Genomic DNA, 17,883 nt, shown 5'->3' with positions numbered 1-17,883 from the left:
GGGGAGATTTGATTCATTAGGATGGTCTCCAACAAGCAGTCCAGGCAAATCCATTAAGTCCAAGTCAAAGGGTATCTAGTCACTGTTGATTCTTTTTCCTCTTTTGTAAAGTATAAGTTACCTGCACCCAGGGCTGAAGTGGATACTTTCATGAGGTTCTTTTAAATCAGAGACTCAAAATTAATATAGTTCAATGAAACAGCCTTAAAAAGAGGGGTTGTTCTATTTAGCGACTATATTAGTATCTTTATGCTTTTTGTAGATTTTCAAGAATAGTTTTTTGTTTTCGGGAGTTAGATATATTGCTTTAAAACCATTGCTTTGATGAATATCTAAGTTGTTTTGTAAATAGATAACCTCTTCCTAGGAATTTTATTATATCAATATAGGAAACTTGTCTTATTTATTATTTCATAAAAGCTAGGGATGTTGGTCACACTGGTTGCATTGAGACCACAAAGGGGAGGAAGTCTGAATGCTTGCCCTGGATGACATAGATTTCCTAATAGTTTATTTCCTATAGTTTACACCCCTAAGGCCAGAAATGACATAATATTGATTGATCAGATCTTTCTCATCCCAGAAAGGGGGAGAGTCAGTAGACTTGAGTTGCCTTGCTGTCTCAGGTCAATGTAGAATAATTTTGATCCCCCTTGAAGTGACCATGTCCCTATTATTCTTTATCTTGCCAACTCCCTACAGTCTAACTAGGCAGATAGAAATGTTACAAAGAATTGCTAGGGAACCAGGACACTTGGATTCTAATCTTATCCCTCTTTGCTATACTTTAGCTAATTTAAAAAAAGGAAATATTAAACCTGTCTTTTGCAGTGTTATAAAGCCAAGTAAACATCAAGAGAAGAAAACTGAGCCTTTCCAAAGAAAATCAGTGTAGATATTAAAATTGGTAGTGTTTCATCCTGCTTGTGCATTGTTAGAAAGAGGACGTAACTTTACTCAGAAGACACTTTTCACTTTGATGAATGTCTTAGAGTTGTGGGGTGGGGTAGGGAGAGCCTTTCAACTCTTGACAATAACAAAAACATTGAGAATTGCCGCATGAGAGACTCTGCACATAGCTAGGTAAGAGGAGAGGTTTGCTTTAAAAGTGTTCAGTAGAGCACTGGCCGGTTTGGCTCAGTGGTTAGAGTGTCAGCCCGTGGTCCAGAGAGATCCTGGGTTTGGTTCCCGCTAAGGGCATGTACCTCGGTTGCAGTTTGTCCCCGGCCCTGGTTGGGTCGTGCGGGTGGCAGCCACTCATTGTGTCCCTTCCACATCGATGTTTCTCTCTCTCTCTCTCTTTCCCACTCTATCTGAACAAAATGGAAAATTGTCCTCGGATGAGGATTAAAAAAAATAAAAAATAAAAGTGTTCAGTAGACATTACTATAACTTACCAGATAATGGGTCGGATATTTTAATTGAGTTTGTAGTAGGTATTATCTGCAGAGTCAGCATGTTAACTGAATGGCAGGTCATTCAGGTGATAGAGTTCAGTCAGTTTGAGGCCCAACTGGCCATGGTCATAATTAGAAGGGATAGATTTGGTTAGACAAATAGTTATTTTGCCATCCTAAGGCAGAGCTCCTTGATGGATCTAAGCCAGTGTTCTGGTTAATGAAAATCGGGCATTCTTTTTATTTATTTTTTTATGCTCATCAGAAGACATTTTTCTATTTTTTGCTCAGATAGAGTGGGAGGGAGAGATAGGAAGAGAGAGAGAAACATCTACGTGAAAGGGACACATTGAGTGGCTGCCTCCTGCACAAGCCAACCAGGGCCGGGGACAAACTGCAACCTAGGGATGTGCCCTTAGCAGGAACTGAACCCAGGTCTCTCTGGACCTCAGGCCGACACTCTTAACCACTGAGCCAAACCGGCCAGGGCGAAAATCTGCCATTCTTGATCTTCCTGTTTATATTTTATCTATAGTTTATACTAGGGAAGTTTCTTATATATTTTTTCACTCTAGCTTTCTTTGTTTTGTCTTCTCTTTAGTACGTAAGCTGGCACCTAATGAATTTCCTCATAAACTCTACGTCCAGAATTACACATCAGCTGTGCCAGGCACCTGCCTGACCATTCGAAAGTGGCTTTTTACGACAGAAGAAGAAATCCTCTTAAATGACAATGACCTGGCTGTTACCTACTTCTTTCATCAGGTGGGTGAATTAATCTTCTTGGAAAGGCCTGATTCTTTTTTCTGTTTGTATGGAGTGGATAATTGGCCAATTCAGTGTGAATCTTTGGGTAACCTGCTTTGCCTCCTGGATCTTAGTTAAATTTGTAAAATGTGCTATCCCATGTCACAAAAAGATTAATACGCTTAAGAAATGAAGATAACCTGGAACTTAAAATGTGTTTATTTAAACAACAGAAAATGAGCATATGGCTGTGGACCTTCTGAAAAAATGTTCATCAAAATTACACATACATAGTATTACCGAAAAGGAGACCTGGCCCCAAATGGGTTTGCTTAGGGCCAGGCCAGTAGTGTGTGGGTTCTTGACTTTGTGCAGGAAGAGTTTCACAGCACGAGTCCAGGTGAATTTTAGAGGACATTTATTAAAGCTTGGGAGAGTGAGCCCAGCTGGTGTGGCTCACTGGTTGAGCATCGACCCATACACCAAGAAATCGCCAGTTTGATTCCCAGTCAGGGCACATGCCCAGGTTGTGGGCCAAATCACCAGTGGGGGCATGCAGGAGGTGGCCAGTCAGTGTTCTTTCTCATCGATGTTTCTCTCTCTCTCTCTCTCTAAAATCAATAAAGAAAAAAAATTGGGGAAAAAAAAAAGCTTGGGACAGTGGAACAAGAAAGGGCTGGGGAAATAAGCCTAGGCTGGTCTGCTTTGGCTCACTAAAGAAGTCAGAGAAAAAGGGGGCCTTGGGGACAGGTTCAGGGGGTTTGCCTGGGATAAATTGCCACTGCCCATTGCTACCCTGGTTGCAAGCCTTGTGGGGACCCTTAGAGCCTAGGAGATACATGCTGGGGGTGGGGGTTGTGAGCATGCTGCTGGGAAGGAGAGTGCGCACTGGGTCCTTTGTCTTGAGGCTTTTATTTCTCTCTTACTTGTGGGAATCTTAGAGGAGGTCTCTGGAGGGTTTCAGCAGAATATTCATCAGTTTTCTAGGTGTGCTCCTTCAGGGTCGTGGTCCTCACTGATTGGTCAGTGTCAGGGCAGGGGGTCATTAGTCACTGCAGCTGGTCCTGGTCTCACCCACCTGGTTTTGCTGCTTTTCTGGGTCTGGAGCTGAAATACAACTGAGGCCTAGATGTTATCTCTAGGGAGGTGTGTATCTCCTGTAAATGGCTCTGTCGGTTTGATCAGCTATCTGTCTCTGTTTCCCTGTTCTACTTGTCCTGGCTCACTGACCTGTCTCAATAGAGTTTAAAGTTCTACAGTTTATAGTTCTACATAGGTTATTATGAAAAATATTAGTTGCCCCACTTCATCTTTCCACAAAGGCAATCATTTTTTACCTCTTTTAGCTTTTTAAAAAAAATATTTACTTTCATGTCTCTGTTATAACTTGGTTATATTGCTCCTACGTGGTTTTCCAGATTCAGACAGCATCTCTTCATTTCCCACTAAAGGACAAGAGTCTCCATTTTGTTCCCCATTTTCACTAATACCCATACCTTTTTCTCTCTCCCATCTTCCTAACATAGGCAAATTATAATAGGTATTAGATCAGTATTCAGTGTTTATATTATTACTATGACTCCATAAATAATGAATTTATAGCAGAGCCTTGTATGATTGGAATGAGAAAATTAGCTCGGAGTCAGAATATTTGGTTCAAGTACAGGCTCAACAATAGGGTGTAGTCTTAGCATAGCTTTGCTGAGATCTGTTTTCTGATCATGTAAGTGGAATCATCCAGTATTTATCTTTTTGTGACTGGCTTATTTCACTTAGCATAATATCCTCAAGGCTCATTCATGTTATAATAACCAACAGAATTTTCTTCCTTTTTAAGGCAAAATAATATTTCATTGTATGTGTATGCCTCATTTTGTTTATCTAGTCATCTGTGGATGGACATTGGTTTTTTTCCTACCTCTTTGCTATTATGAATAATGCTGTTATGAACATGGGTGTGTAAATATCTCTTTAATCCTGCTTTTAATATACCCAGAATTGGGATTGCTGGTTCATATGGTAATTCTGTTTATAATTTTTGGAGAACTGCTATGCTGTTTTCCATAGCAGCTACACTATTTTACATTCCCAGTAGGGCAGAAGGGTTCAAATGATGTTTTGCTTGACTAGGTAAACTTTTGTGCCATTTGGAAAATGATATTATTGTTTTCCTTACTTAATTTTAGTTTCTTTTTGTATCATCTTTTCATGGGAAGATCTAATGTATCTAATTATTTCATCAATTCCAAGATGCCATTGATTATAAGATATACTATTGTTTTATGTGCTGCTAAAAAAGAGAAAAGAGCTACCAATTAAATGGACACATCATTGATTATAAGATGCATCCCAATTTTAGAGATGATAAAATATGAAAAAATGTGCACCATAGAGTTGATGAAATATTAGATCAAAATGATAATAAGCCTTTTCCTTAAAAAAATGAATAAGGTCGAAATTTATGGTAGGATACATTTAAATTCTGGTTAAACCTAGCAGATTGAACACACTTTTAAGCTACACCTTCCTGAAAGCTTGCTAAAATAATAGTAATGGAATTTTAAAGGCGTATACCTGCCAGGACAAAGAATAGGAGAGGAGACAGCAGATGAGAACTGTCAACAGTTTTTACAAAATGAATGTTTGCATGAATTGAGAGGAGTTTGGAGTTTGGTTATTGTGGAAGAGTTGGTGAGAGTCACATGGGCTAGTCAAGCAATGGAACCTTTTTTTCCCCATTACCATTTCTCCCCTCTATGCCTTCAAGATATATAATCTTGATTAGAAATGAGAGAAGAGAGGAGAGAACATTTTTGCTGCCCTGTATGAAAATATTTCACTTAAAGTTGCTGGAATAGATGTTCACTCTGATCCACTTTCTGCCCTGGGGAAATGTTCAAATATTTAAGTGCTATTCCAAGTTAGACATAGTTCTAGGTATTGGGGATATGAATAAAACAAATACAGTATTGTTATTTGATCGTCAGAAAAGCCTTTCCCTTAGCTAAATAACACTTTGTTACATGGGAAAGGAATTAGTTAGACCAGTATTTATTTGTTTGTTTCCCCTCTTAGCTCTCAACTTTCCAGTAATTGGTTTTATTTGGCCTAGAGCAGTCAAGTCTCTTGATGATTTAAAAAAACAAGTGTTGCCCTGGCTGGTTTGGCTCAGCGGTTAGAGCGTCGACCTGCGGTCCAGAGAGTCCCAGGTTCGGTTCCCACTAAGGGTACGTACCTCGGCTGCAGTTTGTCCCCAGCCCTGGTTGGTCGTGCGGGTGGCAGCCACTTGATGTGTCCCTTTCACATCGATGTTTCTCTCTCTCTCTTCCTCCCACTCTACCTGAACAAAAAATGGAAAAATGTCTTGGGGTGAGGATAAAAAAGAACAAGTATTTAGCCCTGGCTGGTTTGGCTCAGTGGTAGAGCATAGGCCCACAGACCAATGAGTCATGGGTTCAATTCCAACCAAGGGCACATACCTCACTTGCATTTTCTCCCCGGCCCTGATCGGGTTCGTGCAGAGGCAACCCATCGATGTGTCCTTCTCACGATGATGTTTCTCTTTCTTTCCCTTTCTCTCCCTCTCTCTCCCTCCCACTCTATCTGAAGATAAATAGAAAAATAACCTCGGGTGAAGATTAAAAACAAAAAAATAAGTGTTCCGGTCCTTCAGGACATGTGTGGCCGTTCTTACTGAGCATCTCCTCTGTGCCTAAGTGAGCCCTCATTTGTATGGAGGGAATGGGCATAATCTTTTCATTAGGCAGTCCCAGGGAGGACATTAATATCCATGTATGGTTCTTAGAACTTAACAGCTAAATGATGTTCGTAGCAATGATAATAGTAACTATTTATCTATACGAAACTCTTAAAATCTGTTATCTCATTTTGTTGTCTACCTATGAGATGAATATTATTCCTGATTTATAGACTGAGAGGGTTTAAGTGACTTACTTAAGTGCATATTGGTAAATGACATTTCAAGTTGTAGAGTAGCCACATGTGGCTAGTAGCTATTGTATTGGACAGCTCAGATACATCACCGGTGATGATGAATGTCCATATGGATAAGAGTTTCTTTGAAAATGAATCTGTGTCTCTATTTTTATCAAGAATGTACTTGATAGTGATTTTTACATTTCTTTCTTCCCTGCCTTTGTTTTGGTGACAGGCTGTCGATGATGTGAAAAAAGGTTACATCAAAGCAGAGGAAAAGTCTTACCAATTACAGAAGCTATATGAACAAAGGAAAATGGTCATGGTAGGTTTACTCTCTTTATAAAATGCCTCTTCTTATCTTTTAAGCCTGTTGTTGCAGTCATTTTTGAAAGATGTTGCAGCTGGTCAATAGCTTAGCTAATTAAAAAAAGAGGGCATGCCCGGCTGGTGTAGCTCAGTGGTGAGCATTGACCCATGCACTAGGTCGCTGGTTCAATTGCCGGTCAGGGCACATTTTAAAAAATATGTTTTTATTGATTTTTCCGAGAGAGAGAGAAACATTGATGTCAGAGAGAAACATCCATTGCCTTCTTCCTGCATGCCCCCCACTGGGGATCAAGTCCGCAACCCAGGCATGTGGCTTGACTGGGAATTGAACCAGGACCTCTCAGTCCATAGGATGACACTCAATCCACTGAACCACACTGGCCAGGCTACCAGAACATTTTTTTTGTTACAGATGTTTCTCCTTTTTTACCCCATTGACACCCTCCTCTGCATCCCCCCCACTCTGACCCCAGCTTTGTTGTCCATGTCCATTGGTTATGCATACATGCATATAAGTTCTGTGATTTGTCTCCAGAACATTTTTTTTTTGTTTACAGTCATCCCTCACCACTATGTGCTCTGACTTTCGTGACTTCCACTTTCGTGGCTTCGCTCAATCGCGGTTTTTTAAAATACTATACTATATTTGAGAAAAACGCAGTAGAATGAAGCCGCAAAAGTCGAAGCCCGAAGTGTTGAGGGACAACTGTATATAAAGAATCCTACTTCGCGGAAATTCATTTATCTCGGTAGAGTCCGGAAGTGATTAACTGCAACAAACAAGGGCCGACTGTATTGATTTTAGAGAGAAAGGGAGAGAGAAATAGAAACATCAATGAAAGAGAACATTGACTAGCTGCCTCCTGCATGACCCCCACTGGGATTGGGCCTACAACCTGGGCATGTTTCCTGACTGGGAATAGAACTGGCGACCTCTCGGTGCATGGCTCAATGCTCAACCACTGAGCCACACTGGCTGGGCTATCAGAACATTTTTATCATCACAGAAAGTTATTATGGAGAGGGCTTCCTAGAATATTCCTTAAATGTTTTAAAATTAGTTTTTAATTTGTATCTGCCATAAATACAAGGATGGAAGTTGTCAAAAATGACGTTTGTTATGAACACTTGTAAAACTTCTCATAGAATTTTAAATTTTCTTTCTTAGCAAATTCACATATATTTGAAATTTTTCCAATTATAATTTTTCATGACTCCACATAAGGCAGTAATTGCATTGGTAATTATTCTTATACATCACTTGAATTTCTTTGTACCTTCTGTATACTTTCTATGAGGTAATGTTCATCCATCTAAATTAATTGGGTTGGAATAAGAATATACAAATCAGCTATCAAACTTAGCCCGTAATCTTATCTAGCTGGGATAGTTATTTTATCACTTACATGATGAAAAGTAAATTGCCAAAGATCAGGGAACCATCTACGAATGTTGTACATACCAGTAGGCTGAAATAGGCAACAAAAAATGTTTTAAGTAAGATTAAGTCTATATAATTAGCAGAATTTTTCATGGAATTTTAATATGTGAGAGACAGGGTTTTAAAACTCACCTTCCTGTTCTTTAAGATAATGGCATTGTCTTTTACATATTAATGTGTAATTCTGACCAACACATCTGCATCGTTTTGGTAAAAAGGGCCAAATACTAAAAGACCATCAACCTCTGCAATAGTTCTTTGCCTTTTCCAAACAATCAAAATAATTTCATAAGGGCCTCTGATAATACCACTGTGGAATGCATCATTTTTTTTTTTTTTTTTTGCATCCAAACACATTTATGCGTTTAGCCGAAAGTATTTGTTGAATACTGACTGTGTGCCAGGCACAGTACTAGGTGCTAGATAAATAAATAGGCTGGGGTTGTTCTGTGGCAAAATATAGAAAATCTGAATTTAACAAGCCTAGTAATCTATTATGAAATCATTTTCAAACTCAAGTTTGCATCTTGTAATCACCCAGCTAAGAATATAAATGCACTTGGTACATTGATGTGTTTTCCTGTGGGTCATTGGAATTGAGTATAAAATATGCTTAAACATTTATGGAATTCTTTTCTCTTATAAACCTACTGCCAACATACAAGTGTGTACTAGCCCCATAATACTACAATCAGATTTTAAAGAAAATCCATCAAATCATACTTAAATATGATTTCATGTATTCAAATGATAGTGTTCAAAGACATTAGCTTTTAGTCAGTAGTCATGGTCAGTACAATGAAACAGATGAATCCTTCAGAGCCCATAGGTCTTGATACCATTATCTATAGCAACTTTGTATGCTTGATAGGCCTAAGATTAGGTCATATCACTATGATTAGTTGCCATATCACTGTGAGAACTTCAACAAATTTTTCAGTTCTAGTTTTTTTCCTATAAAATAGATGTTCAGATTGCCAGCTGTCAAGGAGAATCTTAAAAAAATACTCCAGAGTTCTTGATAGATAAATTAAGTTTTGTGAACTTGCCTTGTTCTCTAAATACAAAAGACAGTTTGTATCTTTGCCATAGTTTGTAACCCAAATGTGATAAAAAAAAAAATGTTTTTTTTTTTGTTTCTTTGTTAATCTTCACCTGAGGATTTTTTCCCATTGATTTTCAGATGGAATAGGAGGGAAGGAGAGAGGGAAAGAGAGGGAGAGAGAGGTGAGAGACACACATCGATTGGTTGCCTCTCATACCCGCTGGGATCAGGGATTAAACCTACAACCCAGGTAGGTTCCTTGACCAGGAAGCAAACCCAAGACCCTGCATTCGTAACTGCTGAGCCAAACTGTCTAGGGCTCAAAAATGTTTTTGTTTTCTACTTACAAAATTAGATTGAATCTTAAATTTGGATGGTTGAGAATGTAATGTGCAAGAGATATTTTGTCTTTCTTTTTTCTTTTTTTACTCTCACACAAGCAGCAGACATTTGGAACTTAAGTTTTCCTTATGTCGAAGTCGCCTGATTTTGCCATTGTTGAACTGACAAATAAGAAATTTCTGTTAGTGTTTCTCAACATAATTTATAGTGATTTCACACAAAGCAGTAAATGTTAAAGTCAGTGTTTCTCATAGTATGGTCCCCAGTTCAATTTCATGGGAATCCCCTGTAAAGCCTGTTCACAATGTAGATATCTGGATCCCATCTCATATTTACTAAGCCAGAATCTCTGTGGGTGGTAGGATCTAGGAATTTTCAATAAGGTTTTTACAGAAGCACCCGAGTGATTCTGAAACTTAAGTTGCTTCAGAATCACTACTCTAGGGGTTTGAGAGAGTTGGCTCCCAAGGTGCCTCGCAAGCCCTTACTTCAATATTAGACCTGGTTTGACCCTTGGCAAGTTGTTTGGGAGAACAGATAGTTCTTCAGAATGGACCTCAACCCACTCACCTAAAGTGTTCTGCTCTGTTAAGTACTGAGTCTCTGCTTTAATGTGTCCTGTTTCTGATTTACCTACCTTGCTAAATATTGAACATTCACAAAGTGTTCTGAGCTATACCTTTTCTTTTCTCTGGTCTAATGTGGACCATCATCTGAGTGGTATGTGAATCAAGGAAGGCAATTTAGGGTGCATATGTACTCAAAATTTAATATGAAAAGAGAATGGACAAGAAAATACTGTGTTTTAAATATATAACTTACACTCTTATGTAAATCTGTTTGAAAACAAAAATGCACTTTACTTTTGGAAATTTTGGATGTGTATAAAACCTGGTACCTCTTTATGCTTTGTGCAAGTCCAGGAATGTAGAGATCACCCATTTACAGTTGAGAAATGCTACCTGACCCGAGAATCTTGAAAACCTTAAGTTTCCCCGATGGCCCTTTACTTCTGTCTTCTCACCAAAGCCACAGATGTCCTTAGTTTCCACTCAGGTTATTTTTAGAACGATGTCATTAGGAAGTCCCCTGGAGGTCCTTTGTTTTCAAGGATTACATTTCTGAATATAGAGATATAAATCAGCTTTTTGATTCAAAGGGGATAGAGGGGCACATATATGTGTCTGGTACTGTTCTGGATACTATGTGTGCATTCTTATTTCCTCCTTACAACAACCATACAGGTGTTATCCCCCACTTTGCAGAGGAGGGGTGGAGTCTGAGAGAGGAAGATTATTACCCAAGATCATAAAGCTTGTTAGAAGTAGAACTAGGATTTGAACCCATTTCTGTCTGGCTCCAAAGCATGTTTTCTCTACATCAGAGAAAAGAGGGTGGAAGCAGTGTCCTTTATTCTCAGATGGCAGAGGGGAAGCCCCTGAGTAAAGTAACTTATGCAAGGTCACAGATTGTTCAGGATACGCAGAGCTCTTCATCTCTTCCCATGTCTTTTCCTAATTTCTCCCTTTGTCTGCATATTTCTCCCTGTGAAAAAAATCTATATAGTAAAACTCTCAGATATATGGCAGAAACATTTTTTATAGTAGTACTGTTGCCTCTCAAAGAAGAGAACTCTCAGCAAATGTGTTATGTGTAAGCCATTTTTGTTGAAGTACATGCACAGAACTAATCTCAAGGCTGTGTAACGCCTTCTGGCATTGCAGGGTTCTTCAGCATCTTTGAGCAGAATTTGCTGCTTATTGAGCATGCGGAAAGTTTTTGATGACTGTTTTAGGAGGATGACTTGAATTGAGTGCTGCAGGCCTGATTGCAGGGCAGTTTTCTTTTTTCTTCTAACATTTTATTGTAAAATTTTCAAATATATAAAGAAGTTGAAAGAATAGTATATTTAGCCTCCATGTACCCATTACCCAGCTTTAGCAGCATTCAACTTTCTGCCATTTGGGTTTCATCTGTCTCACTTGTACTTTTTTCTCCTGGAGTTTTATTTTTTTATCCTCACCGGAGGACATTTTTCCATTCTTTGTTCAGATAGAGCGGGAGGGAGAGAGAGGAACAGAGAGAGAGAGAAACATCAACGTGAAAGGGACACATCAAGTGGTTGCCACCCGCACGACCCAACCAGAGCTGGGGACAAACTGCAACTGAGGTACGTGCCCTTAGCAGGAACCGAACCTGGGTCTCTCTGGACCATAGGCCGATGTTCCAACCGCTGAGCCAAACTGGCCAGGGCTCCCCTGGAGTTTTTAAAAGTAATTTCCATATATATAATTTCTCAGGGCATTCTTTTTTTTTTAAGGTGCAAGTCATAGGAATTTTTTTTATTGGATTTTGTACAGAAAAGAAATGCTTAGTTGTTAAAAACTACAAATGGTGGATCCCTGGCTTTGGGCTGGGTTGTGGTATGAAGACAGAACTCCTTCCCCACTAAGCCCAGGTCAATTGCTATCAACACAGCAAATAGGCCTGGAAGCTAGCTGTGCAAAATGTGAGAGGGAGCACCTGGCCCTAGGGTCCTCTGCTTGGGGTCACAGGGCATTCTTGAGAGCGAAAATAGTTGAGTCCCTTGACTAAGGATAATAGAGTCCTTAAAATTATTTTTTAAGCCCTGGCCGGTTTGGCTCAGCGGTTAGAGCGTCGGCCTGCGGTCCTGAGAGACCCGGGTTCGGTTCCCGCTAAGGGTGCGTACCCCGGTTGCAGTTTGTCCCCGGCCCTTGTCGGTTGTGCGGGTGGCAGCCACTCGATGTGTCCCTTTCACATCGATGTTTCTCTCTCTCTCTCTGTTCCTCTCTCTCCCTCCCACTCTACCTGAACAAAAAATGGAAAAATGTCCTCGGGTGAGGATAAAAAAAAAAAATTTATTTTTTAAGCTATCATTTATTGGATACCTAATTATGCACTAAATGCTGTGCTAGAGACTGTAATGCTTGCAAATAATTGTGATGTAGGTCTATTATTCCCTTTTTACAGAAGATGAAACCAAGGCTCCTGGGATTTTAGTAATTTGCTTGAATTAAAAGTATCTTGCCCAACAGGAAGTGATAGGGACAGGATTTAAGGCCAGGCTCTTGATTAACCCTCTGTACTGCTTCCTGTCCCAATCTTTGCTTCTTATTACCTTAGAAGAGTTCTCTTCTATGACACTGCCCGTCATATTTACCAAAGTATAGTGTCCAGGGATTTCTTTCTGTTCATAGTGTCAATAGCAGGGCTAAGCCGTATCCACAGATCACTGACACAAGAAGGAGGTGATAAAGGGGAATGGAATAGGGTGGTGGAAGGAGAAATGAGAGAAGAAAAATGATGCAACTAAAGTATTGTGGCACTTCTGAATTGACCCCTACCCCTGTGTTCTTGCTACCCTTTTATAATTTTTTTTCCCTTCGGCCCTGGCCAATGTGGCTCAGTTGGTTGGAGTGTGGGTTTGATTCTCAGTCAGGGCACATGCCTAGGTTGTGGATTTGATCCTTTAAAACCAATAAAAACATATCCTCAGGTGAGAATTAAAAATAATAATAATAAGCCCTGGCCAGTTTGGCTCAGCATTTAGAGCATTGACCCGCAGACCAAAAGAGTCCTGGGTTCGGTTGCCGCTAAGGGCACGTACCTTGGTTGCAGTTTGTCCCGGCCCTGGTTGGGGTCATGTGGGTGGCAACCAGTCGATGTGTCTCTGTCACATCAATGTTTCTCTCTCTCTCTCTCTCTCTTTATCTTCCCTCTCTCTCCCTCCTGCTCTATCTGAAGATAAATGCAAAAATGTCTTCGGGTAAGGATAAAAAAATAATAATAATAAAATAATTTCCCCCTTTGAAGTTGCTATTATTTTACCTAAGCAGAACTAAATAGAAAGTAGGAAAGGGAGTAATTTTTTCCCTGGGCCTTTAGTTTTCCCAGACAGTCTCTGGTGTCAGTAGCAGCTGTCTTAGGTGCCATTCATTGGTACCAGAGCCATAGATTGCCTAGGGTCCTTTTGGTGCCTCTGTCCCTTCTTCTCTTCTCTCTTGGTAAGGCCTAAGGCAACTCTCTGGTGAATTCTAGTCTCCCTGCCCATCTAATTAAAATCTATTAGGGTGTTGTGCCTTTGTCTTCTCTCCAACACTCCACACACATCACCAGTGTTCCCTGTTCTTCCTGTGTGATATGCAAGACTCTTTGCTTGTTTCCCAGGCAGTCCCTAGAGGAAACCAGGGCAGAGTCCATGAGTCTTTTTTTAATCATCTTTTCCCTATTTCTCTTCTACTCTCCTTCCCACTTGTCTTCTTTTACTCTCTCTTCTCTTATCTCAAACTAGTGAGTTGAGTGAAAGAGAGGCCAGCCTTAATTGTAGAGGAGAAAGGACAGAGTTAAGTTAGTCAGTAGTTCAGAGACCTCTCTGGATTAGGCTTGTAGCATTGTACCTGTGTGGATCATATGTGTCACTTGTTTTTTTGGTCTAGATGCTCTTTAAGGAGACCCAAGGGATCGTGGGGCTGATTTGGGGACTAGTTGGTGATAGAGAAAAAATTAGTGACCAAGAAAATAAACTTTACTTACCACTTCTTAGTACCTGTGGCATTAAGCAAGTCTCATATTACCCTGGGTTCTGTAAAATGACTAGATTTTCTTAAATATGTTTTTTGATATTTTCGAGAGAGAGGAAGGGAGAGAGAGAGAAATACCCATCAGCTGTCTTCTGCAAGCCCTCTACTGGGGATTGAGCCCAAAACCCAGGCATGTGCCGTGACCGGTAATCAAACTGGGACCTCTCAATCCATGATGACACTGAATCCACTGAGCCACACTGGCTGGGCTAAAATGATTAGTTTTTAAGTCTCAGATAGCTTAATCATCATCATCAAGATCATTATACCTTTTTTTTTCTTTATTGATTTTTAGAAAGAGAGGAAAGGAGAAAGAGATAGAAACATCAATGAGAGAGAACATCATTTGGCCACCTCCTACATGCCTCCCACTGGGAATTGGGCCCACAACCCTGATCGGGAATCGAACCGGTGACCTCTTGGTGCATGGGTCTATGCTCAACCACTGAGCCACACTGGCCGGGCAGATCATATAACTTTTTTTATTTTTAAAATTTATACATATATATATATATATATATATTTTTTTTTTTTTTTTTTTTTTCTCACCGAGGACATTTTTGCATTTATCTTCAGATAGAGCAGGAGGGAGAGAAGGAGGTAGAGAGAGAGAAACATTGATGTGAGAGAGACACATCAACTGGTTGCCACCCACACGACCCCAACGGGGGCCAGGAACAAACTGCAACTAAGGTACATGCCCTTAGTGGGAACCGAACCCGGGACTCTCTGGTCTATGGGCCAACACTCTCACCGCTGAGCCAAACCGGCCAGGACAGATCATTATAACTTTTGATTGGAGAAGAGATGGAAACATTAGCCCTCTTTCCTTAATTAGAAGGATAGATTTGATTCCCATCCCTAAGGTACAGTAGAAATAGAGAGTCGGAGTGGCATTGTGAGTTCCCTTCTAGTCCTAGCAGTTTTGGTTACAGTGTCTCTTCTGGCCTTATTTGTATATCTGTTTTGTTTTGTTTTATTGGTTTTAGAGAGAGAGAAAGGGAGAGGGAGAGAGAGGTAGAAATATCAATGAGATAGAACATCGATTGGCCAACTCCTGCATGCCCCCTAATGGGGATTTGGCCTATAACCTGGGCATGTGCCCTGACCAGAAATTGAACCGGTGATCTCTTGGTGCATGGGTTGACGCTCAACCACTGAGTCACTCCAGCCGGGGTGAAGAGAGAGAGAGAGAAACATCGACATGAAGGGACACATAGAGTGGCTGCCACCCGCACAACCAACCAGAGCCGGGGACAGACTGCAACCGAGGTACGTGCCCTTAGCGGGAACCGAACCCGGGTCTCTCTGTACCGCAGGCTGACGCTCCAACCGCTGAGCCAAACTGGCCAGGGCCCAGCCGGGTTTTTTAAGTAGAGAAAGATTGGAGGTTGGAAGTGGGATAAAGAATTGTCTTGGAATCCTGTTCCAATTTAGGGATGGGTGTGAGGCCAGAGGCAAGGTCTTCAGGTTGTTGGATAAGAGGATTCTCTATGTTCTGTGCCATCTCAGTAGCTCTTCATGGTGGTTTAGTTCCATAGTAACATTTTTCCTTTTTTCCCCCCCTAGTACCTCAACATGCTAAGAACTTGTGAGGGTTACAATGAAATCATCTTCCCCCACTGTGCCTGTGACTCCAGGAGGAAGGGGCACGTTATCACAGCCATCAGCATCACGCACTTTAAACTTCATGCTTGCACTGAAGAAGGACAGCTGGAGGTGAGAGTTCCGCATGGGGTTGGGGCTAGGAACACTGGTGGTACTTGGATACTCACTTGTGTTTTAGTTCCTTCTGGGTGGTGGTGGTGGTGTGACGTCAAAACTGTTTGGGCTGGGGTAGATAAATAGGCACTGGATTCACACTAATCCATACCTTCATGTGTTACACTGACTTTTATTCTTCTGTCAGTGTTTTCCCTGAAATGATGCAGACATCTCTATCCATTTCTCTTCTGCTGCCTGGTTCAGAACCCTCTAATTAAGCTCCCAGCATTCTCAAACTTACATTCTTGTTTCCGGTTGTTTAGAACCAGGTAATAGCATTTGAATGGGATGAGATGCAGCGATGGGATACAGATGAAGAAGGAATGGCCTTCTGTTTTGAATATGCGCGAGGAGAGAAGAAGCCTCGATGGGTTAAAATCTTCACACCATATGTGAGTGGTAGATGGGGAAGCATGCTTGGGGCAAGTAGATTGGGCTTAATGTTCTCCTTAAACTAAATGCTTAAGTAGAGACAGCTGTAGAGATAGCCATGGTCTTGAGATCTGAACCTGTTTGAATTCTAGAGCCCCAGGTTCTCCTGTCTTTCCTTCAGGCCCAACTAGGATTGGCAATTTCACTTCCGGCTTGATTCACAGTTACCACTAGAAGGAGCCAGAGAATAGTAGATGAGCCAGGCCTAGGTTTCATGGGACTGGTCAGGATTTTTGTCTAGGCTGAGCAAGTTTGGAAGGTGAGGTGACTGGGAGCAGAAGTTCAAAGGCAAGGCCCTATGATACCTGGTCCTGAGAAGTCAGTGAGTGTTGCTATGTTGTTGTTGTTGTTTTTTTTTTCAGTTCAATTACATGCATGAATGCTTCGAGAGGGTGTTCTGTGAGCTCAAGTGGAGAAAAGAGGTAACTCTAAACAATCTTGAATAGTTTATTTCATCTTTGTTTGTTTAAAATGTATAGGCCTATGGCCAAATACCTGGTAGCCTTACCTCCATCTCCATCTTTCTGGAACTGTTAGGCTGGTGATCCCATGTGAGCCAGGGTACTCTTCCAGAGAGGATAGCCTTTGGATGCTGGGCAGACTGTAAAAAGCCCTGCTTCTTCCCTTGTCTGGAGGATGGCCATTGGCTGCAGGCTACCCTGTCTATCATGACTTCATGGACCCTCCTCTGCCTGTTTCTATCAAATTACTCTCCATCATGCTGTTCCTGACCCAGAAGGGTACGCAGTTGTAGCCACCTTGTCTAGGCCAACCAAGACTGCGTATGTGTGGGCAGGTCTTTGCTCCTGCTTTACTGCTGTCTGAATATGCCAGTGCTGAAGGAGAATTAGGAAGATGCTGAATAATTAACTACTTAGTCTCACAAAAGTGTTTCTGAGGTTCAGCAGAAGAGTCAGGAACATGAAAATGTATATTCTTGGTATAGTAGAAAGAACATTGGGCTTTGGGCACCAGATCTGGGTTCCCCCCTGGCTTTTTCTCTGTGATTTCAGGCAAATCAGTCTCCTTAGAGTCCAGTTTTCTCATCTTTTCTCACGTGTAAAATGGAAAGGCTGAGCCAGATAATTAATAGCCGAGGTCCTTTCCAGCTCTAAAAGTCTGTGGTTCTAGATGGGAAGTTACATTGGGGGAAGAAGCCATTCAGCTTGAGTCATCCAGTTGTATATTTTCTGATTTCTGTTTGAACGGTTGTCTCCAGATGGGAGGAGATGTAGACATCTAAGGCTTCCCAGTAACTCTTTCCTTTTTTTTTTCTTTCAGAACATTTTCCAGATGGTGAGGTCACAGCAGAGGGATGTGGCCACCTAGCCTTTTCTTATCCCTTCCCTTCTCTTCACCTTCATCGTCTTATCCCCTTTGTCTCCCATGTCAGGCAGAGTAACCATTAACACAAAAGAAGAGGAAAAGGAAAAAAGTCATTATATTCAAAAGCCCTAAACTAAATATTATTAATAATCCTTCTGAATTTCTTATTTCTGGAATTGAGCCAGTAGAAAACTACAGATTGGTCCGTACCAGGAGTCAACTGAGTTAAGATAGGAAAAGAAATAAGCCCAACCAACTCGCCAAAGGTATCTTTGTCCTTTCACCCGGGCCTCGTACCAACAGACTCTCCGTGTACTATATTTTTAAAACTGGAACTATGAACTCCATCCATTTGCACTGTTCAGACATATATATGTATGTATGTAAAAATTATATATACACGAATTAGCTGCACGTATATACATATATATATTTCTTTTTAAATTTCATATTGATGGCAGTACCTTTTTTAGCTTGTGTTTTTACACACCTTTCACTAGAATTCATGACTTCTCTCTTGCT

The 17,883-nt window shown here is 40.8% G+C and overlaps 1 protein-coding gene across 1 annotated transcript in view; it reads left to right on the top strand.

The window, feature by feature from the left end:
• The window catches only part of SNX27 (sorting nexin 27), an 88,044-nt gene extending 70,598 nt beyond the window's left edge, over positions 1–17,446 (top strand). Inside the window, exons 7-12 of the mRNA XM_036271938.1 lie at positions 1,999–2,162; positions 6,316–6,405; positions 15,409–15,558; positions 15,867–15,995; positions 16,398–16,457; positions 17,317–17,446. Of these exons, the coding sequence (XP_036127831.1) occupies positions 1,999–2,162; positions 6,316–6,405; positions 15,409–15,558; positions 15,867–15,995; positions 16,398–16,457; positions 17,317–17,364 (641 nt within the window). The 3' untranslated portion in view covers positions 17,365–17,446. The remainder of the gene's footprint in view (positions 1–1,998; positions 2,163–6,315; positions 6,406–15,408; positions 15,559–15,866; positions 15,996–16,397; positions 16,458–17,316) is intronic.
• Positions 17,447–17,883: the final 437 nt, after the last annotated feature.

This window comes from Molossus molossus, unplaced genomic scaffold (genome assembly GCF_014108415.1).
Source record: "Molossus molossus isolate mMolMol1 unplaced genomic scaffold, mMolMol1.p scaffold_m16_p_20, whole genome shotgun sequence".
In the NCBI taxonomy this organism is placed as follows: domain Eukaryota; kingdom Metazoa; phylum Chordata; class Mammalia; order Chiroptera; family Molossidae; genus Molossus; species Molossus molossus.
The sequence above is the reverse complement of the archived record's forward strand: the minus strand, read 5'-3'. Positions and strand labels throughout refer to the sequence as shown.